Here is a 26987-nt window from a genome sequence, read left to right as displayed (position 1 = left end):
TGGTTTACTACAAATTTTCCAAACTGGCTTGAACCTTTTGAGATATCAATGAAGTTACAAACAAAAATAATGACAACAGTTAAGAAGCCCAACTGATGAATCAGTGCACTTTAACCATCATAAGATTTTACCATGTTATTCCCACTTAGACTGGAATCAAAATCATGATAACTACAATTATTACAATGAAATATATTATCTCACTGCAATAATCAGATGGTTGGAGTATAGAGATGCTATTACATTTATAACTACATGTCTAAATTTTGGGGATAGTTTTATATTGTTAAATTCCATTTAACTTATATCAGACCCTATCCGATCACTTACCTAGAACTAACTGGTATAACTCCTACAACATCCTCTTTTGTCCAACATCTGCTATCTGGGTCAAACCCACAATAGCTGATGTTACATACAGGATAATGACGTCGGAAAAACAACCTAATTGTTGTACATGGAAGAGAATAACTGGCTATAATATAGTTTATTTTACACAAATGCAATATAGCTTTGATTATTTTATTCTGGGTTACTAGATCATTCTTAACAAAGCAACATATCATGGTAATTAACCTTCTTATCTAAGTGCCTAATAAAATTAGAGGATGGAAGAAATAAATAAAGTGATGTAAAAATGCAATACAACTACATTCTAAAATTAACAAAACTATGTAGAACTCAGGAAATTGTACAAATTGGTTTGAGATTTGGACCAAGGTCCCAAATTTGTGACTGGCTAGAAAGCCTGTGGGCCAGATAGAATAGCAAAAAGAATAATATGATCGACCTTGTTGGGCTGATTAAAATTTAAGAATTTTACCTCTTTTTATCTTGTCATTAAATGTGCATTTCTTTTATTTTTTCTTAAAACCATAGTTATATTTTCATATAAAGTATCTTCTGTACTTCAACCTCCTAAATGGAGCAGCTAGCTTTCTGGGAATCTCCGACATACTTTTAAAAATTAAGGGAAATATTTATGATATCTAAAGTGAAAGAGCTTCCTGAAACATGTGAATGGTGATATTAGTCCAAATAAACTATGATAAACATTAACAACTCAATACAAAAATACCTTTCCTTTTGGTCAGTATTATAAAAGGTCACTTTTTTGGTATTTGTATGGATTAATATAAAGATTATATGCAAAAACGGCTCGTTTGGGTTGAGAAAATATTTTACATAGAAGAGCGAACAACGTTTCGACCTTCTTCGGTCATCGTCAGGTTCACAAAGAAAGAGGTAACTGATCGGAAGCTGACCACATGTTTGAAAGGGGTTGTGTAACTGAGTGTCGGAATGTAGAGGGCGGTGTTAGATGTTTGAATATGTAAGTTTATTTATTTTATTATATTAATATAGGTATAAAGGCGTTCCTTTATATTGGTTTATTTTGGGTTTAAGTTGTTGTATAAGTAAGGCTTCTTTAATTTTGCGTTTGTTTATGTTTGTTTCTTTATTTAGTATTTGAGTGTTTTCTATGGTTATGTTGTGTTTATTTGACTTGCAGTGTTCGAAAACGTGTGAAGGTAACTTTTTATGTTCTTTGAATCTGGTTTACATTTTTCTACTTGTTTCTCCAATATAGAAGTCGTGGCAGTTATCACATTGTATTTTGTAAATAATGTTGGTGTGGTGTTTGTCAGTGTAGTTTTTACATAGTATAGACCTCAGTTTTGTGCCTGGTTTTTTAATAAATTTGGTATAAACTGGAATGTCATATTTTGTTACTAATTTTTGCCAAATGTTGGTTATTTGTTTGCTGATGTCAGGAATATATGGTATACAGCAGTATATGGTTTCGTGAGATATATTTACTTTAGTTGGTTGATTTTGCTTTCTGTCTAGGTGTGTGTGTATAATGTTTTCTACAGTTTGTGGAGGAAACTTATTGATGTTGATGAATTATTGTTTTATTTTGTCTAATTCATCATTAATTTTATCTGGTGAGCATAGTTTTATGGCTGTGTTTATTTGGTTTCTTAGTATGTTGAGTTTTTGTTTTGTTTCATGTGCTGAGTCCCAAGGAATGTATGTATCACCAGTATGGGTGATTTTTCGGTGGATTTCTGTTTTGAATTGTGTTTCGGTTCTTGTAATTTTGAGGTTAAGAAATGATATTTGATTGCTTTCTTCCTGTCCACATGTGAAGTTAATGTTGGGATGTATAGAGTTAATGTGATTGAAAAAATTAAGTATGTGTTCTGTAAATTTGAATCCTGCAACCGTGTCATCTACATATATGTACCAGTATAGTGATGGATGTAATGCTGTGTTAATTGCTTGTGTTTCAACTTGTGTCATAAAAATATTGGCTAGAACTGGTGATACTGGGTTGCCCATGCTTAGGCCATTTGTTTGTATATAGTTTTGGTTGTTGAACATGAAGTTTGTCTTTATCGTGGTGAATTCTATTAGGGTTGCTAACTGGTTACTGGGAATTTCTATGGTTGGGTTAGGGTCTCGAATATAGAGTTCTAAGGCTATCTTGCAGGCTTCAGTTGTTGGAACTTCTGTAAAGAGGGATATAACATCGAAACTGGCCATTAAGGCTTTATGATTAAGTTGATTTAGATTAGACTTGAAATTAAAAGTCTTTGATGAATGAGCTGGCTGATGTTACATATTTGGAGAATGCCCATGCTATGTATTTACCAAGATTGTAATTAAATGATTCATATGTGGACATTATATATGGTCGTAATGGACAATCTGGTTTATGAGGTTTGGGGATGCTGTATATTTGTGGTGTGCGTGAGTCGGTTTTACGTAGGTAGGAATAAAGTGTTTGTGAAATTGTGTTGTGTTTCCCCCCACAAACCGTAGAAAACATGATACGCACACACCTAGACAGAAAGCAAAATCAACCAACTAAAGTAAATATATCTCACGAAACCATATACTGCTGTATACCATATATTCCTGACATCAGCAAACAAATAACCAACATTTGGCAAAAATTAGTAACAAAATATGACATTCCAGTTTATACCAAATTTATTAAAAAACCAGGCACAAAACTGAGGTCTATACTATGTAAAAACTACACTGACAAACACCACACCAACATTATTTACAAAATACAATGTGATAACTGCCACGACTTCTATATTGGAGAAACAAGTAGAAAAATGTAAACCAGATTCAAAGAACATAAAAAGTTACCTTCACACGTTTTCGAACACTGCAAGTCAAATAAACACAACATAACCATAGAAAACACTCAAATACTAAATAAAGAAACAAACATAAACAAACGCAAAATTAAAGAAGCCTTACTTATACAACAACTTAAACCCAAAATAAACCAATATAAAGGAATGCCTTTATACCTATATTAATATAATAAAATAAATAAACTTACATATTCAAACATCTAACACCGCCCCTCTACATTCCGACACTCAGTTACACAACCCCTTTCAAACATGTGGTTAGCTTCCGATCAGTTACCTCTTTCTTTGTGAACCTGACGATGACTGAAGAAGGTTGAAACGTTGTTCGCTCTTCTACGTAAAATATTTTCTCAACCCAATGAGCCGTTTTTGCATACAAATTTCTCAACAAGTGAGTTTCTCGACATCACTGATTAATATAAAGATTATGTATATTAAAAGAGTGATATAATAAAAATGGTTGTTTTCAGATACAAAGTTTTTTTAATGTTACATATGTACAAACATAAAAACTTACAATCTGTTTTTCGTTAAAAAAAAATAGAATTAACATACTGGAGAAGACCAGCAAAACCTGATAAGGATTAGGTAAAAATTTTGTGACTTTTGGAACCTTTTTAGGGCTCCTCCTTTACTGAAATGACACTCTTCTAACTGTGTAATGTTGTACACATAAGACTACTGACTATCATATCTCAGTATTAAAAAACCCACTGCCTAGCTTTGTATGTGTAAGTCCCTAAGCATTTGATAAGCCAGAAGGTTTCAACACATTAATAAAACCTTTTATTATCAATTCTATACTGTTTTTTCTCTAAAATGCCCTATTAGGTTTATAAGTGAAATAATAACTGATGTATATGTAATTTATAAAAACAGATTTGTTAAGAAGTATTTACTTTCGACTGGTGTCTGTTATAGTGATTCCTTTGTCAGACACTCCAAAATGCACAACAACCAAAGCAGCTGGATGATTAGCTTCCAATAACTCTGACACAACTCTCTGAACAGCCTGTGGTCCAGTAAGAGTCTCTGTATCCATTGTGTTCAAGTACAATACTTTACTTCCATCTGATGAAATGGTTAAAAAAAAAAGATGTTATGAGCAAAGGAGTTATTTGAAGGCTCATTAAAAATACAACAATTATTTATGTTGAGAAAATTTATAAAAGGTTTCTTAATGTAAAATATCACATAAATTCAAACAACCCTATATTAAGGAATGGGCTTACTGGGCTGAAACTCAGGACCTCACACTGATTAGGAGCCTCAAGCTATGACTATAAATGTATTGCATGTAGAGGTTCTGTCTTGAGGGGGCCTCTATAAGTTAAAAAGTATAGGATCAATAAAACCTTTAATCCAGCCTTGGGTTTAAATTATATTACAATTTATGAGGTTTTAAGATGGCAAAGCTTGCCATATCCTAATTAGAATAACTTTGTAACATTATAACACCATCTTGATGTCTCAGATTACAGTCAGGTTAAGTTGCAGTATGTCACCTCTGCTGTACTTTGATTAGAATAAATATGTACCACTATAATAACCTTCTTTTCATCCTATGTTACAGACAGGTTAAGTTCCAAAATGTTATCTGAATAATAATAATTTTCTTTACATCTTAGATTACAGTCAGATAAGTTGCATTTCATTCATATAAACTCTCAAGTATGACTTATGACCATTCTTGATGATGAGAAACCCACTTGAAATAAAAATGTATCTCAAGATGGCTGGTATGGGCATTAAAACTTTAATCAGAATAAAGTAGAGAACAATGTTTTGACCTTCTTAGGTCACCTTCAGGTTAAAAAAGGAAGGTTAACCTGAAGATGACCTAGGAAGATCAAAACATTGTTCTCTGCTTATCAATAAGTGTTAATATCAACACCAGCCTTTCTCAGATACATTTTTATAACTCTTCATTATGATGAATTTGGTTATGTTGAACTCATCCCAGTATACACAGAGAATGACATAAATAATTTCCCCATATACAGATTGGTATTTAATTATTATATTATTTGATCATTCTGTGCCATCTTTCATAGAGTAAAATTGTTAATGTACAAACTTTTACAGTATAGTTTATAAGTTATTAATGCTGACTGTTTCCTCCCAATAAAATTTAAAAATTAAAAAAATGTAAAGTTGAACAATACTTTACATTTCTGTATGGTTATATTTTTTTATAGATTATACATGTAATAAATAATAATTAGCCATGAACATTACCATTATACATAATATTTAAATCATAATTAGCCAGTGAGACATAGGGTTTAAATAATATTTCTGTTTATGTAAGCCCATGGATTTCTTAAATAAATGAAAATAGTGTGTAGAACAAATTTAATTTTGGATGTGAATCTGAGTAGTTGAATCTATTTTAAGTATGCATTTATATGTAAAGTGATTAGTCCATACATGTTTAATCATCAGCTCTCATTCTTTAGACATAACAGTAAAGATGGTATTCATGTGTGTTGATATGCATTCAATGCTTTAATTACAGGTTAGGTGATATTTACTCAGCATGTAACTATGAAAGTGTCTATGACAATAATGTACAAATATATTAACAAAATTTTGCAGGATATTGGTTAATATTTTAGAATTTTGAATCAAGTATTAAGATTTTCTCATAAACGTTTTTCTTTCAAAATGTTGATTATTCAATATGCAAAGTAATTTTCATTTTAAGATTAAAAATACTTTTATGCATGTGAAATCTTCATAACTTCCAGTTAAATGTCAAATGTTTTTCAAGAAAAAAAAAACTTTACCCTTTATCTGCTATTTTAAAATTTATTGGTAAATATATATAAGTTATATTTTTTACTTTCTTGGATGGCTACAAGTGTTTAGCCTAAATAGCTTAAACATCTTAGGGCCAATGAACATAAAGAACCAATATGCATTTTCCGTTGTTAGACTCAACCACTTATTTGAGTAGAGCTGTGAAAGATGACAATAATAAAAGGGAAATTAAATATAAAAAAACATTTTTAGCATTTAATAGGGAAAATCTAAACACTATGAAATTAGCCTAAATACTAGCTGGTCAAAAGTGTAAGACCATACTGAAACGAAGTGTTAATTGGTAAACATGTAACGAAATTTATCATTTGTATTCAAGCATTAGCATTGCCAACAACCCCCACTGACATCTCCTGTATTACATTGGGTAAAAACATGGCAAAGGCTAAAAAGTTGACAGAGTTTGAACATGGCAGAATTTTCGAGCTGCAAAAGCAAGGTCTCTCTCAACGTGCCATCGCTGGTGAGATTGGACGTAGTAAAACTGCTGTTGCAAATTTCTTAACAGATCCTGATGGATACGGAAAGAAAATTTTGTCAGCATTGAGCAGGAGGATTCAACAGATTGTTTGGCAAGACACCAGCCAATTGTCGAACCAGATTAAGGCCCTTACGGATGCAGAATGCAGCTCAAGAACAATAAGATGGCATCTACAAGAGAAAGGTTTTAAAAACCATAAATGTCTTCAAAGACCATGCCTCCTTCCACACCACGAAACAACTCGCTTATACTTTGCTGAGAAGCACCAAACATGGGACATAGAAAAGTAGAAGATAAGAAAAAATTTAATCTGGATGGGCCAGATGGCTTCCCATGTTACTGGCATGATAAGGATATCCCACCGGAGACATTTTCTACATGACACAGAGGAGAAGGTTCCATCATAATCTGGGGTGCTATCTCCTTCCATGGAACAATGGAGCTTCAGGTTATACAGGGGCATCAAACAGCAGCTGACTACATTGGCATGTTGGAGAGAGCATCCTTATTGACTGAAGGCCCTCACTTGTGTGGAAATGACTGGATCTTTCAACAGGACAACACTGCAATCCACAACGCCTGCAGGACAAAGGACTTTTTCATGGTAAATAACATGATTCTTTTGGACCATCCAGCGTGTTTGCCCAAACTGAACTCCATTAAAAATGTTTGGGGGTGGATGCCAAGGGAAATCTATATAAATGGAGCTTCAGGTTATACAGGGGCATCAAACAGCAGCTGGCTACATTGGCATGTTCGAGAGAGCATCCTTATTGACTGAAGGCCCTCGCTTGTGTGGAAATGACTGGAACTTTCAGCAGGACAATGCTGCAATCCACAATGCCTGCAGGACAAAGGACTTTATCATGGCAAATAACGTGATTCTTTTAGACCATCCAGCATGTTTGCCCAAACTGAACCCCTTTGAAAATTTTTGGGGGTGGATGGCGAGGGAAGTCTATAGAAATGGACATCAATTCCAAACAGTGCATGATCTTTGTGAAACCATCTTCACCATTTGGAATAACATTCCAGTCAGCCTTCTGCAAATGCTTATATCGACCATGTCAAAACAAATGTTTGCAGTTATTCACAACGACGGCTGTGCAACTCACTACTGAGACCTTTTGTTGGGTATTTCCTACCCTGTTTAGGACTTCTTTTTGGTATGGTCTTAAACTTTTGACCAGGTGGTATTTAGGCTAATTTAAATGTTCACATTTTCCCTATTAAATGCTAAAGAAGTTTTTTATTTTTATTTTCCCTTTTCTTATTTTCATCTTTTGAAGCTCTACTCAAATAAGTGGTTGAGTCTAACAATGCAAAATGCATATTTTTTCTTTACATTCATTGGCCTTAAGATTTTGGCCAGCAGTGTATATATATATATATATACAGATATATTATATTGAGTTTTCAGCCATTGGTCGTCAATATCACAGAAGTTAAAATGATGCACATGTGAACTCATGTTATGTATACAACAATATAAAACTGACCTCTAGAAAATGACCTATCTTGGCTATGTTTTAGTGGACTAGTACTTCGTAAATTATGATTGCATTTCAGTTATAATACATTATATATGTATATACAGTATTATTATTTACAAATAGGTTTTCAGACTTATTTTCTTAAAACATAGAACAGTAAATAAAGGAATAAAGCAAACAATGATCTCTTCTAGTTATGACCTTTGTACTCAGTTGCTGCTTGTTATAGTTGCTAAGCCTTAAGAAATTATGCACATGGAGGATGTGAAATGAAATAATTTTTTTAGGTTTTATACATATATTTCAATGACCTAAGAAAATCATAAATTACTATATCAATACCATAGAATTCCATTATAATTTATCAAGTTTAGTAACTAAGCTGTATTTGTGTTTAAAAAAAATAAGGAATTTTGAACAGACTATAGACTTAACTTACCAGTACAAAATATTGTCTCGAATGAAAGAGATGCTACAGTTATATTTGAAAATGGCTGAGAAAACCACATGGGGAACATTCTTAACTCGATTAGTTATTCGTATGTCATATGTAGAAGCAAGTATATATGAGGAGTGATGTCTCAGCAAATGGAAAAGATAGGAGGTTCTTATTTAATATTCTGGTTTTTCAATATTGGTAGCTTTAGTTATTAATTCGTATAAAACTATAGACTTTGTATTTTGATATCACAAACATCTAATCTCAACAAATGCTGCATTCAACATACCACATGACACAAAAAATAGATATTTATGCATTTTTTCTAATATTTACTTTTTAACTACAAAATTAAATAATGTATAATATTAACATTTGGATTCTAATATACAGTTTGATACCACACTTAAGGGCATAAATTAATAAAACAGTAGTTGAATAAAGCTTTGAATGCAAGTTAGCAAATGTAATGACATGGCTTTTGACCTGTGACTCATATGGAAAGGGTTAATAACATACTGCTTGCAGAGTTTAGGTGTTATTTTCTACAATTATGTGGAACCTGGTTAACACAAAAACATAGTTTGCAAATTTACACTTTTCACTATTTTGGTTAATCACATATTATGAGATTTCTTACCTAGTTTTTTCCCTTGATTAGATTCACAGTGGGAAGTAGTCTCAGATATTGGCTCTTTTGAGAAAGAAAGTACCAATAATTTATCATACATATAAAAACTAATGTTTTATTTTAGAAACATTTCTGTATGAAGAGTATTGTAACACACATAAAGAAATATTTTTAATAACATCATAAAATGTATATCATTCATTTACACCAGAGCTTCGTTTCTACAACACTCTACACAGTGTTGTAAGTTTTCATTTACTCAATAAACAAAAAAATTATTTTAAAATTTATAGCATTTTTTAAATTTTAAGTTAATTGCTAGGATGGGAATATTTGGTTTAAATTTGTATAACTTATATATATATAGGAAGCAGGTCTTGTTTTATATGACAGTGGCTATTTTTGGTCATAGGGATCTCTTTTTCTAACCATAGTTTCATTCTGTACCTGAAAATGTTGAATTGGATGCTGTCTTAAATTATCTTCTATGCAAGGTTTTCTACTTTCATGGAGAATACTTAGGTTCTCTTCTTCAAACTGTTGTAGCTTTTGGCTCTAACTTACATAATAATCTCACCTTATGAACATCCTTCTCTGAACACAGTTTGACATATTTCTCCAACTATAAGTCTATCTGTAGCATAATTGCATAGCATAAGAGTTGGGAATTTACCATGAACCAAATATATAAGTGGTTAATATGTTACCTATGATACCACTTTACTATTATGCACAAATGATTCTTGTAAAGTGTATGTACATGTTAATCTGGGTGCAATGCCTATTTAGAAATTTTGCAGTGAAATGCAGCTTATTATACAATATTTTTTCATATTCTACAGATTTGTTTTCAGTAATTTCGAACAACATATACAATTTATAATAAATATTCGAAATTGCATGTAAGCTCAGTTCTCTATCTTTCAAACAACTGAAATTAGTTGGCACTTATTTTGCCAAGTTGTACAGTCCATCATATAATTTTTACGAACAAAAGCATATACACATATATTATTTATTTAAAAAACTAAAATCAAACAATAGAAGAGAGAAAACAACTTCTTAAATTGTTGATAATAACCTGTAAGTCTTGATGTAAAACAGAGTTATACATGTTTCTATGAATAAGATGACAAAATCATATAACAAAAGAAATGCCCTATACTAACAGCAACTTACCAAGCTCTGGAAGTAGAAGCCGACAGGATAGAGACAAGGCTGTGATGGAGTGTTGATAAATTAGAGCTGATAAACTTCCTAAAATGTAAAAAATGAAAACATAAGGCCAAAATTTTTTTCATTACCAAATCTTAGTCTGTGAAGCAAAAATTTTAAAACCAGTCTTTTTTAATAAAAATACCAAAATTAAAAGAAAAAATGAGAATATTTTATATTGAAATCATTAATTATTTTATTCAAGTAATATGCTATTTGTTTAAAACATTTTTAGTCACCCCTATGTTTCATAATTTATTTTCATTTTTCATAAATAATATGGGCAAATTAAATAATGATGAATGCTTGGTTTGGTTGTTATTAAGCACAAAGATACAGAATGGAAACTTACCACCAAACCATTGGGTGGGTGGACTGATGATTGTTGTGAATGTAAGAATAGGATGACAATTAATAAAGAAAATTAAAATCTCAGTTCAAGTGAAGATACACAATATTTTGTTACAAGTTATAAGGCTCTTTTTAACTGGTTTAGGTATTTAAAAAACCTTGTAAAGTTGGTTTGTTTTAGAGCAAAGTTACACAGGCAATGTGCTATGACTGTTTCCTTCACTGTTGATAACTAAACTCCAGATTTTAGTGTCATAATTTCATAAACAATCCATTGATCCATCAGAGGACATCATGTAAACAGTTAATAAAAAATTTCAAAACTTGTTCACTATTTAATGACTCACGGGTATAATAAGATATCTAAATATTTGGTGTTGGTACTTTCTGTCTGAGTAACACCTTAAATAACACACAAGTTAACCAGTCATGTCAGAGACTCTTAATGTTCAGTCATAGCAGTATTTAATTTTTAAATACTTGTTAACCAGAGGATTGTTTGTTTTTGAATTTTATACAGAGCAATTTCAGAGACTATGCAGAAACAGTTAGTTGACACTATAAAATGCTACTAATCAGTCTACTTTTTTTTTAACTGATGAATAGTGGGAGGTATCATCACATTATAACATCCACATGGCTAAAAGGGTAAGCACTTTCAACATCTGGTTTTGATACCACAGATTGTAAGTCAAGAGCCCTGACAACCAGAGGGAAGTAAGATATTCAACTACAACTACCATTGCAAAGTCTTTGCTCAGCTGTCAACAAAATAAGGAGTTGATTATCAGTTTTATGAAGGACCCACAGCTGAAAGGATGGAAGACATTCAGCAGAAATGCAATACAAGCCATAGGTTTTTGATTTGCAGCCTGACATACCAATCACTGGACCATGGCCAATCCTTTAAACTTTTGACTGGAGGAAATTTTAACTATAAGGGCAATGGATACTGACACTTCTTTACTGTTGAAAGACAACTACATATATTACCAGAAATAAAGACTTCTTAAGCTAGTTGAAAAAGTATTTCCTACTAATGTAAGTTTCTGATAAAATGTATTCACACATCTTTCAAAACAAAAAGATGTTATGTCATAGTAAAATAACATAACATAATGTTTAAGGACAACAAGAAACCTACTGGTCTACCTCAGCTGTCCTATCTTGCAAGCCAAACCGAAACTATCAAATAAATAAAATTACAAAAATTTAAAGCCACCCATTATCATTCATATATTAATCAAAATTTCTTTAAAATTTACTGCCTCCTCAACATCTGAAGGCTTCTCATTCTATAGGACAACCACCGTATTTGAAAAACAATATTTTTTTTATCTAAAGACAGCTTCTACCTTACCTAAATTTATACTTCCGTCCCTTAGTTCTATAATTCTCACTGTTAAAGCATCAACGTTATCAATTTCTTTTACAAACTTAAAAACTTCCATCAGATCCTCTCTAACTCTTCATTCTTCAAGGTAAAACCATTTTAAGGATCATAATCTCAGGATACCCTCTCCTTCCCAGATACCATTTTAGTAATCATCCTCTGAGCCCTTTCCAACAATTTAATGTCTTTTCTAAGGTAAGGATCCCAAGACTGAACACAATACTCCAAATGTAGTCTAACCAGTAACCTATATAATTGTTACAACTCAGTACAGTTCACTGAATGTGTTTTTTAAGACATGAAGTTAAATTTTAATTTACTTAGTGCTATATAATTATCAATTTTTTTTACCAAAATTTATGATGTTCAGTGAGCAACACGTGACAGCAAAAATGTACTAATGTCATTACATGATTACTTTAGCATAATAAAACATTCTTTAATCATTAGTCACTGCATTATTCCATTGAAACTTACTTGAATCATAAAATTTTACTAACTAATCTGTCATTAACTGAAATTGTAGGAAAATAATTAACACTTACCAAAAACTGGTTCATTAGGACAACCCTTGAGCCTTACACCCTTTGATGTGCACTCTATTAAAAAATGTCGTACTAGTTTACTGGGATCAGGTTCTCCTAAAAATCAGTAAGTTAAAAAATAGCTGTAAGACTTCAAACATGTAAAACATGTCTAAAGTGTTATGTTTTTCAGATACTGTCAATTTGATGAAAAAAGATGAAACTTTACTGATTCAAACATTTTAATTTATCATAAATGCAAAGTGTCATATTTTATTACTTTGGATACTTTATGAAAATGATTAAAAGGACAGATCATACTTTATCACTTAATTAAATTGTTATTTCATTGCCATGTATTGACAACACACATCTTGCTGCAATATCAAGTATTGTTTTTGAAATTGTTGTATATACTAGTAATTTTATTTGTGTGAAAGAGGAAACTTACCACACTCTGCTTTAATGTCTGGTGATAATGATGATGGAATTTTCATTACTAACCCAAAATGGCCAGGAAAAGTGTGACTGTTTCGGACTAGAAATGACCCTGATGGCTTATCTTTTAACATCCTGGAAGCTATGAGTACAAGACCTGCATTTAATCTAATGTTTAGCACCAAGAAAAACAAAAGAAGCAGATGCAAAAAAATATACACAGTTTGTTTTTATCTTTTAGTTATAGTTTCTAAAAGAAAAGAATGATTTTTACAACTTTAATTGATAAAAGAGGCTCTACAGAGGTTAAGTAGGTTAGAATGAATTTGGAGCCTCAATATGTTATTACAATCCATGTTGGCAAATATGGTCATGCTCTATCTGACAACCATGTGCCTTGCAATATTGATTTCATTTTAAAAGGATCTTTTAGTGGGCTGCTAAGTTCAAAGTACACTACTGTTTTCTGCAAGCTTTCCAGTACACAGTACACAAATCAACAGTCTAATATCCCAAAATTCCACAGGTGCTGTACCATGCAACTTGACTGGTATGTCTTTGAACTGAATAATATGAATACCCATTTTATTTTCCAGCTACTGGAGGTATGCATTGATTGAATGAGAGATACACCTGTAAGTCTTATCTGGTAAACTCATACCCTGTTAACCTTGGTTTCAGAGGCTGACATACTTTTAGATTATATTATATACTACAGTATGAGCCATGTAGATGGCTTTTGCCACTGATCTTTGTATTTGTGAATTTCACCTATTAAGAGAAGTCACATTTTGCTTACCTAGGTTGAAATATGACTTGCGCATGTCTCTCCTTTGTTTCTCAATGCTATTAAGCATAAGGGACATCCAATCTTGGAAATTTTAAGTTTATGATCGGAACATATCTTTATGACCTCAGTGTATGAATACTCATGTGAGAAAGGACTCTTACACACTTTTCCCAAAAGTGATCGATGTTTGCTGGCTTCACACTACCTTTAATATGCTGAAGAATGATATAATGTGATTCTGAAACATGCTATTCCACTGTTGCATTATATTGGTTGTAGTGGTTATGTGACTTTATAACGTGCATAATCATAATTATTTTAATCCAACGTACTCAACCCTCTGTATAATAAAAAAACATAAGATGTGCTGTGAAAAAGTTAGTAATATATTTTTTTTAATTATTACTTTCATTAACAGTATTGGTTAGGGTGCTTTATATATCTGATTTTATTATTTTTAACTTTTGTTATTATTATTAGTCTTTTATTATAGGGATAGTGTTTGCAGCAAGGGAACACAACATATAAAACAATCTTTACAAGTAAGAAAGGTATATTTAATTAGCTATAATCACTATCAGGTTGAATTTTAGTTTTGCTCTGACAGATAAAATTAATTAAAAAGATATCTAAAACCTTGAAGAATTACCTCCAAAAATAAATTAACATATGCTTTAGTTATAACTGCAAAAATCTTGAAGTGTCAAAAGTTTTTATTAAAATATTTCTTGTTATTATCATAAATAGAAACATAATTGATCTAACTAATAATTCTGTAACAAGACACAGCCTAAAAGTAAACATTATCCTAGGAAGTAATCACTACTACTTAACTCATACCTTTGTCTCGGGATAAATTGGGTTTATACCAATATCTAGAAGTGTCTTTCACAAAAAATGGGAGTTGATAGGTTACTTCATGGAAATCTATGAGAAGGATAATCTTACTAAATTTGAAGTTACAAAAGAACACTTCCTGACTTTTGTAAAAAATGTAACAAAACAGTATCAATGTAAAATAGTTGTTGAAGCTTATATGAACAAAGCTGTGAATCTTGTAACATATAGAACATTCTGTTGATGTCAATACATCTCTGCTCTAGGATTAGAAGCAGTACCTTATTACACCTCTTACTTGTTGCATTGTTGGTATTTACAACAATGACAGAATTATCATTATACTTGTGATTTTTAAAACTGATAAAACAAATTTCTGTAATATATATTAAAACTTGAAAAACTAAGTCTGCTGTTACACACAGTAAGCAATGACAGAAAGTTGCAATACTGATATAAAAATGGCAACTGTGTATTTTATTTCCAATACACTAGAAACATATAAAACTCCATAATTTTTTTTTGTACTGTGAATAAATTGCTAATTATATGAGTAGAATCTGGAAGTAATAACATCTGTAAAGTTCAGTTATGACATGTCACTGCATGTAATAGATGTGGTGAAGTTTTTATGGTTTCACTTATCTGTATTCTGTATAGCTATAGCCTGCTCATGAAACCAGTCTAGCTATAGTAACAGTTGTAAAGTCTTCCAGTGATTAAATCTGTATAGTCTGGCAAGGATTAGAACTGGATAACCTAGGAATATCTACATAGTCTAGTTGCAAATAAATCAGCATATCCTGGTAGTTTACACCTGAACAGTGTGACAATGATTATATCTGTATCTGACTGTGATGACATCTGTATTGTCTATCTGTGATATCTGTATAGCCTATAAGTGGTTACAGTGATACAGATGACAGTTATTACAGTCTGGCTTTGATGTTATATAAATGGTCTGTCTGTGACATTCTGTCTTTGTGGGATTTTTGGCCTTACAAAAAGTTTTGACACATTAATCCCACCTCACCTGGCAGTGATATCTGTATATGATCTGTCTGTGACATTTTGTTATTGTGGAATTTCTGGTCTTACGAAAAGTTTTGACACATTAATGCCACCTCACCTGACAGCGATATCATGCTGGATTGACAGGACTGATCCAAGTACTGACTTGGAGAACTGTGACCACTGAGGATAGGGGAAGTCTGTTGAAGTGATAAATCCCCATTTTCCATCCTTTGGTGAGAACAATATGATTAAAACCAATAAACATAAACATAGCACACATGCAGACATATCCATATGAAAACAATTAAATATACTGTTAATAATCTTTGTGTTTGAGAAAGTTTCAAAACCACATTCAAAACTACATAGCTTTCCTACCATTCAGATAAAACATTCACAGAAAATCTATGTAAAGTTCATGTATTTGTTTTATTTTGTCAGATTTTTATTTTACTTACATTAACTTTAAAAAATAATCTTAATTCTCTATTGTTCTATAGCAATTTGATATTCACGTTTTGCAATATTATATACTGAAGGTGTACTGAAATAATTTTTGTTGCTTTACATTAAAATAATAAGCTAAGGAAATACTATTGTGGACTGTCCCACCAGAATAAACCACACAACTTAAGGCATGTTAGACTTAATGGCACTGCTTTACTATAAAATAATAAGTTCGATCAGAATACATTGGTATAAAGTCATGTTTATTCACCAGTGGACTGGCCCACCAGAACAAACTACACAACTCAAGGTATGTTGAACTTAATGTTGTTGTTTACTCTATAACGATATGTGCAATCAGGATATACTGGAAGAGAAACATGCTTGCTCATCAGTAAGCTTGTTCACTAAAGCTAAAGCATATTAATTTCTTCCAATCTCCCCTAACACATTAAAGAGAAATTTTCTTAAAGAAGTACATGCATTCATTTCTGTTTGGACTTTGCCTCGCATTGTATGAAGTATCAAGTTTTCTACAATTTAACTGTACTTCTACATTAAGCTACAAAGAAATATAAAACATTTAAGAGAATTTGGCATAAGCTCACAAAGAAGTGGTATTGAGTTCCAGCAAGTATTGGCAGAATTTAACCAATGGATGCACACTCTTATACAAATTTTACAGTTTTCTTATGTCTTTCAGTTTTTACCAGGAATTCCTGTTAGTCCACCAATGTACTTCTTCATTCCAAAAGCACTATCTATTGTATGATGGGTACTGTGATAATACATGGATAACTTTAACTGAAAATAATGTATTCCTTGATGGAGATTATTTCACAAGAACAGTATATTTTCCTCAATTCTTTTAAATGTACATTTAAATACACTGCTGGCCAAAATCTTAAGGCCAATGAACATAAAGAAAAATATGCATTTTGCATTGTTAGATTCAACCACTTATTTGAGTAGAGCTTCAAAAGATGAAAATAAGAAAAGGGAAAATAAAAATAAAAAACCTTTTTTGCATTTAATAGGGAAAATATGAACACTATGAAATTAGACTAAAGACTATACTAAAAAGAAGTCTTAACAGGGTAGGTAATGCTCAACAAGAGGTCTCAGTAGTGAGTTGCATGGCTATCATTGTGAATAACTTCAAACATTCACTTTGGCATGGTCATTATAAGCGTTTGCAGAAGACTGGGTGGAATGGTATTTAAAATGGTGAAGATTGCTTCATGAAGATCATGCACTGTTTGGAATTGATGTCCATTTCTATAGACTTCCCTTGTCATCCACCCCCAAACATTTTCAATGGGGTTCAGTTCAGGCAAACATGCTGGATGGTCTAAAAGAATCACGTTAGTCACCATCATAAAGTCCTTTGTCCTGCAGGCATTATGGATTGCAGCATTGTCCTGCTGAAAGATCTGGTCATTTCCACACAAGTGAGGGCTTTCAGTTAATAAGGATGCTCTCTCCAATATGCCAATGAAGCCAGCTGCTGTTTGATGCCCCTGTATAACCTAGAGCTCCATTGTTCCATGGAAGGAGAAAGCACCCAAGATCATGATGGAATCTCCTCCACTGTGTCATGTAGAAAATGTCTCCGGTGGGATATCCTTATCGTGCCAGTAATGTTGGAAGCCATCTGGACCATCCAGGTTAAATTTTTTCTCATCAGAGAATAAAACCTTCTTCCACTTTTCTACGTCCCATGTTTGGTGCTTCTCAGCAAAGTTTAACCAAGCTGTTTGGTAGTGTGGAAGGAAGTGTGTCCATTGAAGATGTTTATGGTTTTTAAAGCCTTTCTCTCGTAGATGCCATCTTATTGTTCTTGAGCTGCATTCTGCGTCTGTAAAGGCCTTAATCTGGTCCGATGATTGGCTGGTGTCTTGCTGGACAACCCGTCGAATCCTCCTGCTCAATGCCGGTGAAATTTTCTTGAGCTGACCACTTGAAATCCTCGTTACGTATCCCTCAGGGTCTTTTAAGAAATTTGCAGCAACAGTTTTACTAAGCACGCTCTCACCAGCGATGGCACATAGAGAGAGACCTTGCTTTTGCAGCTCAACTATTCTGCCACATTCAAACTCTGTTAACTTTTTAGCCCTTGCCATATTTTTACCCAATGTAACACAAGAGATGTCAGTGGGAGATGTTGACAATGCTAATGCTTGAACATAAATGACTAAATTTTGTTACGTGTTTACTGATTAACGCTTCGTTTCAATATGGTTTTAAACTTTTGACCAGCTAGTATTTATGCTAATCTTATATTGTTCACATTTTCCTTATTAAATGCTAAAAAAGTTTTTTATTGTTATTTTCCCTTTTCTTATTTTCATCTTTTGAAGCTCTACTATCAATGCAAAATGCATATTCTTTTTTTACATTTATTGGCCTTAAGATTTTGGCCAGCAGTGTATTTCAAAATTATGAAATTAAAATGAATTTTAACTTACCCAGGAAATGTTGAACTTTTGGGTATAAAACAAGATGTGGGAGAAGTATACTCTAACTCTGAAAAACGTTTAATTTATTATCACAAAAATGTTACTTTTACTATCAGACATAAGTAGTAGTTTTCATTTTTTCCCACTAATTATATAAGCATAAACTATCAAATTCTGATTATATGGTTGTGGTACTAAAATAGAAATACAAGGTGACTTTACTGAATTATTAGCACAAACATTAATTAAAATTATAGATACACTCTCACTGCATAATGTTTGGGAAAAAATTATTATGCATGTCCTTATAAAGGAAAAAGTAATCTACTGTAACTTTTATCCTTGTTTTTAATTTTTTCATTGTTAATATTTTAAGCAGATTTGGCAAATGAGTCTCACATTGAAAAAGTTTTGGGTTCATCTTTCAAAGATGCCCCTCCAGTGACACAACAGTATGTCTTCAGACTTACAATGCTAGAAACTTGGTTCAATACCTGTGAAGGACAGAGCACAGATAGCCTACTGTATAGTTTTGTACTTAATTACAAACAACAACAGCTTTTGAAGATATATATATGTACATACAATATAAATGTCATGTGCATATCAGTTAATCTGGTAATTTTGCATGAGGTGTAATTCAATCATAAAGTTCAATAACACTTTAATAAAATTTTGTTTCTTTAAGTTTTGTATACTATTACAGTGCTTTGTAACACTGTCATTTTAATTTTTTCCCACAATGACTTTAATCCCAACTAATTTGGGAATGGCCAATAATTTTGTAAGCCAAGAATTCTCATACCCAGGTGACTGGCCCAGGTGGTGGTAACCATATAATAACACACATTTAGTAATTTGGATTCAAATCAGCAATTTTCAGATTGAGAGTTAAGCTCCTTAACCAACAGGCACTGTGTCACAAGACATACAGACATTAAAGTCCAGCGTGACTCTCGTAAAAATGTATCATGATACTTTGTAAGATTAATAAAAAACAATAAAACATTATATATATAAAAACATATGAATATATATTAACTTAGGTAAAAGCTTTTCTTCTTCATTTATCTGATGTTAAATCATAATTACCTTGAGTAGTTTCAGTCTTTGAAGTTATAAAACATTGTAAAGTATAAAGATATTACAGGGTTTGTCCACAACTTGAATTCTTTTTTACCTTGTTCCACATTTATAGCTTTCGGAGACACTGATATGGATGAAAAAGCAGGACTACTAGAAGAACTGACCAATGAAGGTGACCACAAAGAAGTTCTTTCTTTCATAGTATCAGTCTGAAATATACATAAAAACAATAAAATAAAGATGCTTGAAAGCTTTGTTACATGTATTCTGAAATCTAAATACCCACATAAAGTAGATATGTATATTAGTTATACATTTATGTTTTGATAAGCTAAAAGCTACTGATATTAAAAATGTATTTTTCTGATCTAATTTAATAAAATTTTGAAGAGGGGAAAAAGCTTATTAGTCTATCAAGGATGTCCTTTCCAGCTCCCAACTATAAGCACACCTTACTACTGATGTATTCATCCAAAATGTTCTTGAATTCAATTAAATTTTCTGTGTCCATCACCCTTAAAGATAGCTCATTCCAAACACTAACCATCATGTTTGAAAAGTAATATTGTTTAAACTATAAGCACACCTTACTACTGATGTATTCATTCAAAATGTTCTTGAATTCAATTAAATTTTCTGTGTCCATCACCCTTGAAGATAGCTCATTCCAAATGCTAACCATCATATTTGAAAAGTAATATTGTTTAAACTACAGATGGTTCCTATGCTGCCAAAATTTTGAATTTATGATCCCTTGTCTTATTGTTTTCACTGGCAAACAAAAAAAAATTTGATCGATATCATCAATATTCTAAATGAGGCCTTGGAAAGGATCTACATAGTGAAACAATAATATCCCTTGTCTTATATTCAATATTTTAATAGATGTTACCTGAAATGCTATTAGCCATATTGCTAGCTACAATACACTGTTTAAATGACTTATGTGATTTATCGATCACAACACCAAGATCTTTTTCTTCAACTACAGTATTTAATGTATTCCCATTTAAATTTTAACAATAATTTGCATTGTGAAAACGTATGTGCATCATCTTAGATTTCTGATAGTTAAACATCATCTGCCATGATGTTTCAGTCCAATGTATCAAATGATCTAAATCTACCCGTAAATTTGCAGTATCTTTGATACAGTTAGCCACCCTGAAAACTTAATGTCTTCTGCAAATTTCAAAATTTTGCTAGTAATTCCAAAGTCAATATCATTAATATAACCACAAAGAGCAGAGGACCCAGTAGTGAGTGGTGAGTCCTGAGGCACACCACTTGTAACTGTGATTTAGTCTGAATAATTCCATTTATTATTACTTTCTGCTCTCTTCTATCCAGCCAATTTGTTATCCAATTTAATAATATTTCCCCCACACCCACAGATTTAATTTTTTAATAAGTCTTTTGTAAGGCATGCTATCAAATGCTTTCTAAAATTAAAGATAAACCAAATCCTCACTATTAAAATAATTTATGCAGTAAAAAAAAAACTGTTAACAATGTTTCCTGGTCAAGTAGTGAGCCTATTACTTTTATAATTTGCTTGCATGATTTTTTTTTTCAGCAACTGGACATGAACCGTAAAACCTCAGCTCAACAGTCCAGTATGCTAACCACAGGAGAGTACTTGGTTCATAAAATTTAAGAATGAAATACAGTCTCCTTTTAAATATAAAGATTATGCAGTGTCACTTTATGAGGTCTTATCACTGTAAACTCTAAATGACTCTCAACATTATGATATAAGGGGTGATTACTCTCAACTTGTTGTAAACAGAGGGTTTCATCATACTGATAACCAAAACCAGATTTGTATTCAGAAACCTTCTGGCAGAATTGGAAAAGATCATAGATAGTGGTCATAATTATTAAACCTCAAACTACTGGCTCATTTTCCATATTGTTCACTACTAGTAAGGTTCATGTACTGGATTAGAATGGGTGATTTTGTTTATCTTTTTACAGTATGCAATATAACAAACTGAATAAAAAGACAAAAAAAAAAAAAAAATTTATAGTGCTAACCTCAGCAATATGCATTGAAGTTATATATACTGATATGCTCTACTATTATAATATTATCAGGTACTTTACAAAAAAGACCCCTTTTCAAGCACTTTTAAACTCTTAAAATTCCATTCTCAATTGCAAGGATACATATGAATCCTATTAGAAAAGAGTGTTTAAAAAGCTGATAGGATCTCCTTACTGGTATATTTCACAATGTACTTAATTCTTTTCAGATAAAGAGGATACAATACTGAAAAGTTTTCAGAAACTACAAGCATTTCCACTTAGTTAATACACAGTTTAAACTTACATTCTGAGGTGTTGATTGATTGTAAAATGTTTGATACTGTGTTTTCTTAAGAGGGATTTTTTCAAACAATGTTAGTTTGGGACTTTGAAATTCACTTGAAGCAGGATCTCTCAATAATGCAGGAGGGGAAGAAGGAAATTTACTTTGCTGATCTGGTCTAGCAGAGGAAGACTGGCTCTGTGAACTGATATGGTTATGTTGAGATAATCCTGGAAAACAGATACAAAATGATAGATGTTATAAAAAATAAATAAATATTGAAGGATTTAATAAAGGATATAAGTATGAAACCTCACTTTTAATGGTATAATTAGCTTATTTATGGCTATACCAATCTAGTTAAGCTTTAGCATTAGTGCTCTTACCAATACATTATCTATGAAGCCTAACTTACTCATTATCTTAAAAGTAGGATTGAACTATAATATTGAGTCATATAAAAGCACAGCAGTTACTACCTGTGAAAACGTAGGTCAAAGCTTACTGAAAATGGTTAAGCCATAAACATAAATTTAAAATACTGCTTAGCTTTAGATGCTGCATTTCTATTTATTCCAAACAAACAAACAATCAAAACATGAACTATGAAAACATGTTTTTCCAAAGAATGTTTTAGTTCAAATAATGTATGTGCAATTTTAAATTATTTGCCTTTTCTACTTACAAGTACCTTATTCTAACAGTATTCTAGTAGATTTCTCATATTATGGCTTATATTACTAAACTTCAACATCATTTCTATAGTAGTTTGTCTTTCATCTCATTATGTCTGAAGTTGTACTATTTCTGATAACTGAAAAACATTCTTAATGATGCTAAGAAATTTCTTTATGATAAAAAATGTATTTTCAAAACCTTTCAGTAATAAATACATACCTAAATTTTTGAAAATTTCAAAAGTAATGCAAACACTTTAGACAAAATACATCAATGTTTGAAACACTTTCTTATCCCACTTTGTATTTAAATTAGTTTAAAATACCTGATGAAGTACCTCCCATACAAAATACCCAACTGTAAAATAAAACCCATGAGAAAATAGAAATAAATCCAAGTTATATCCATTTGGATTGGACTAATTTATTTTAATATGTTTGTGTACCTATATGAGGAATCATGGAACATATCTAAATCTTTCAAACCTGACATAATTCTGAAAAATTACTTCCTTTTTGTAACTTTTAAATGCAATTTTTAATTTCTAATTTTAGGTAGGGAGAAGAAAAAGTGCATTATGAAGGTATTTGTTTTCTACTTCCATGCATTTGCACAAAGATTTTACAGATTATTAATTTATTCAGGTTTATGTGCAGTTCTCACATAACACACTGATCAGGAAGGTACCTACTGTTCTGATTCTTTAGATATTACACTTGTTGAAAAGGTTTCTGCAAGATTCGTCACATCACGTGTAAGTGTAGATAGCAACATTTCCACTGGTCGATCAGGTGATGTCTAGAGGCTATTATCTCCTTTATTGTCTAATGGTATTAGTCACTCTGGGAAAGTATTATGCAACACTTTTAAGTATATAATAAGATGTTTTAAGAGGCTAGAGCATGCTATGGCAGACTGAACAACATTTAACTTTTAGTTCTCTAGTAAAAGCCACAATCTATCAGTTCATAAACACAAACTTTGTGGTCTTGGTTTCTGGAAAAAGATTGTATTCAGTGTGTGAGTTACATCATATCCAACCTCTTTCTTTCACTAAATCAGATCCAGAGAATTCAGAATTACTTTGTAGTAAATATCTTAATCAAATTTCCTGTTATTTTGCAGACCATTTTACATTTTCCAGTGGAACAGATGCAACTCTATGGACTTACAATGCTAAAATCAGAATTTTGGTTCCCTGTTGCAGACACAGTAGATATCCTAATGTGGATTTGCTCTCAAATAAGCAAAGGTTTCCTTTACACTTTCACATTATAGAATTTGTGAGGTTTCCACAAAGTAACATTTTTCTATAATAACAACTATCAGATGCCTGCTGATATAATTTGATTGTAATTTTTATAAACTAGAGATTAACAAATATTTAATGTGCAGTCAATCCAATCCCTTAGATTAGAGCTAATAAAAAATATGATTGTCTAGCGGGCCATTTTAAAGTAGCTATGGGGATTTTTTTCCACTGTTTACCACCCTTACTTGTCATTTTATGGAGTGCAAAAAAAGACCACTATCAAAGTAAGCACCTTTTTGACAGTTGTCATTTCTAAACAAGTGTCAAAGGGGAGATATTCAATTCAAAACAATTTATTTGACAAATATATACTCAAACACGTTCCTCTCTATGCTCCTATCTTCAAAATATTTATTTCAATCAGTTGAAGGAGGAAGTCCTGTTTTTTCATTCAATTCACTAATTTTTGCTCTTGTTTCTTTGGTTTTTTTTAAATTTTGCACAAAGCTACATAAGGGCTATCTGCACCATTTTTTGTTCTTAAGTTTTTCTCAGATTAACACATACAAAGACTAACAGATCAATGTTGATACTGAAATGAAATTTTAGGAACTGCACAAAATGAATAATTGTCCTGTAATGTACTTTTGAAAAGAAACATTCTGATGTATATATATTTTTTCTGTAATTAACCATTCAGATGATACAGAACATACTAAAGATAGACATACATATAGCTATTATATATACAGATATTAGTTTATCCAATTTTTATATTTTATTCTTAATTTATGTTACTAATATATTTAGTTAACTCCAATTCAGTTCTCACTAATAAGATACAATGGTTTCATTTGGCTTTGTACTTGATTTCTGTTGAAATCTATTAATTTCTAATTGGCATCTAATTTTTTTTTTTAATGGATATATACTGGATACAATTAACTTTGAACTGGATTCTTACAAGATTCAATAAGGGTTGCTATTGGATTCAATTAGCTTTCAAATGAGTTCTTGTAGAAACATATGGACTTTTATTAAATACTCTTCTATAGGTTCAAATACCAAACCTATTTAATATAATGAAATATTACAGAACCACATACAACTTTTTTCTTTTATTTAGAAGATGGGTTTCTTGCAGTGATTTTTAATATTGGTGTAACTGTTCAGTGACTGGTTAACATCAATTTCAAGGATTATGAAACTTAATATTTAGGCAAATTTCCAAATATCACTTGTAGGCCCAAGAAAATGTAATTCATGGGGTTTAATTATTTCCAAATACAATCTTTACCTCATTACACGCTCAGCACAGTTTATGATGAATAGAAACTTAAAAGAATTATGTGAGTAAAATGATGAAGAACTGAGAAGTTTTCTGGTGCTTAGCTGAATGCATTTCTCCCTATCTCTAACAATTCAGCATCATTTATCTTAGTATAATCTTTTTTGTAAGGGCTTAAATGCATCAACTGTCCTCTGTAACAGGTGACCAGTGAAAATCACCAAATAGTAGAATATTTGGTGACAGTTTCTGATAATATTGATTACAAAATGGATGTTGATGAATTTATTGTTTATAGAAAGAAATTATATGTATTTAGTTTCAAAGCCATGCATAATTACACAGTCAAATATATAAAAAACAACAGAAATGCTGTCAGTGTTACCAAAAGAATATAGGAAGACAAAAATCTATACTTGTTTTCCCATGGATAAACCCAAAATTTACTGAGGCTATTTGTTTCAGTTTGACATAATTTCATTTATAATTGTTAAGTAATGATAAAACCTATGACTAAATTATTCAGGTTAATTCTGCATCAACCTACACTTTCTAGTAAATAAGTAAGGGCTGGTGTTTTATACTTCAAAGTTAACTCATGAAAGTTCAAAGTTAGTACTTTTGTAAGCTTATCAAACTAATCTACATGAATAATATGTATGTTCATAATAAAGAAGTCTTATGGAACTAATTAAATACATGATAATTTTATTTACCATGCTTTGGTGAAAGTGAACTAAACTGAATTGTAGCTGCTTGACTGATTGAAGGACCATTTACTGCTACACTGTATGACACAATGTTGTGATTTGTTGTGCATGGCTGTCTGGTTGGGGACACTGTTCTAACAGTATTTGGTAATCTTGAGCCAACAGGTATGGTATAACAAAGTTCTGAATTTTCTTGATGAACTGACTTTGAAATCAGAGGGTTGCTAAGCTGGTTGGACACATTAACTCTACTTAGAGTGTAGCCACTACCTTGTTCAGAATCACTGGCCATAAAGTTGCTCTGATAATGTTGTGGATCAGAAGGATCACTTCGTAGCTGCCATGGGCTAGTTTTATAATCATATTGTTCAAAACCATTGGCCATAGCCTGCTGTGTACTATTAGGGTGATCATGCTGTCTGAGTCTATTGGTTACACGTTTCTGCAAACTACAACAGAAAAAGTTTTGGCCATGACCATTAACTATGTTTAGCTCTTGATTAAATTGTTGATCAGCATGGTTTACTGCCTCTGATTCTAAAGCAAAATTTTTGTTTACAGCTGTATGAGTAGAATCAATATGATAGTTTTTATGATAATTTCCACTGAATAATGGACTGGAGTTGATTTGAAAACCAAGTTCATTACAATTACTGAAAGGTTCTGTTGTTTCAGAATCTCTGTTGCAGTCTCTTTCATCGAAACCATTACTAGCTCCTGGATAGAAGTCTTTCTGGACAGGATTGTTAATAATCTGAGCACAGGTGATTAAAGAAGAGTTATCTTCACTATGTTGATGCCTATGGGAAAGATAATAAATTATCTATCATGTTATTCAATTGATTACACAAAGGTTCAATAACATACTTTCATATTGATGCAAGCTACCAAGAATAAATTCAAAACGCAACAAACCCATGTAACAATTTCGACAGATTTGTCTGTAAATTAATCACTAAGCTGATTCTATATTGATCTCCATAACATAAAAAAATTAAGGAACAAAAGAAATATATTGTAAACAAAGCTCTCAGTATGCTTTTAAGTCAATATTAAGTAAATAGTCCTTTGGTTACTAAGATAATTAATTCTTTGGCATGCCTGTTTAGTTAGGCAAAGAATTAAGAATGTTATCATTATATACCATT

The 26987-nt window shown here is 31.6% G+C and overlaps 1 protein-coding gene across 23 annotated transcripts in view; it reads right to left on the bottom strand.

Moving 5' to 3' along the window:
• The window catches only part of LOC143235073 (tensin-3-like), a 172922-nt gene that overhangs the window by 6000 nt on the left and 139935 nt on the right, over nucleotides 1-26987 (bottom strand). For 21 of the 23 annotated variants that reach the window (XM_076472849.1, XM_076472851.1, XM_076472848.1 and 18 more), the window contains 12 exons: nucleotides 25846-26639; nucleotides 21933-22141; nucleotides 19695-19809; nucleotides 18524-18581; nucleotides 15724-15836; nucleotides 14598-14684; nucleotides 12981-13109; nucleotides 12551-12646; nucleotides 10226-10303; nucleotides 9056-9109; nucleotides 4079-4250; nucleotides 331-444 (listed from right to left, as the gene is read on the bottom strand). In XM_076472849.1, the coding sequence (XP_076328964.1) occupies nucleotides 331-444; nucleotides 4079-4250; nucleotides 9056-9109; nucleotides 10226-10303; nucleotides 12551-12646; nucleotides 12981-13109; nucleotides 14598-14684; nucleotides 15724-15836; nucleotides 18524-18581; nucleotides 19695-19809; nucleotides 21933-22141; nucleotides 25846-26639 (2019 nt within the window). The remainder of the gene's footprint in view (nucleotides 1-330; nucleotides 445-4078; nucleotides 4251-9055; nucleotides 9110-10225; nucleotides 10304-12550; nucleotides 12647-12980; nucleotides 13110-14597; nucleotides 14685-15723; nucleotides 15837-18523; nucleotides 18582-19694; nucleotides 19810-21932; nucleotides 22142-25845; nucleotides 26640-26987) is intronic. The other 2 variants (XM_076472860.1, XM_076472871.1) reach the window with 1 other exon arrangement.

The sequence above is a fragment of the Tachypleus tridentatus genome, chromosome 12, assembly GCF_004210375.1.
Source record: "Tachypleus tridentatus isolate NWPU-2018 chromosome 12, ASM421037v1, whole genome shotgun sequence".
NCBI lineage: Eukaryota > Metazoa > Arthropoda > Merostomata > Xiphosura > Limulidae > Tachypleus > Tachypleus tridentatus.
The sequence above is the reverse complement of the archived record's forward strand: the minus strand, read 5'-3'. Positions and strand labels throughout refer to the sequence as shown.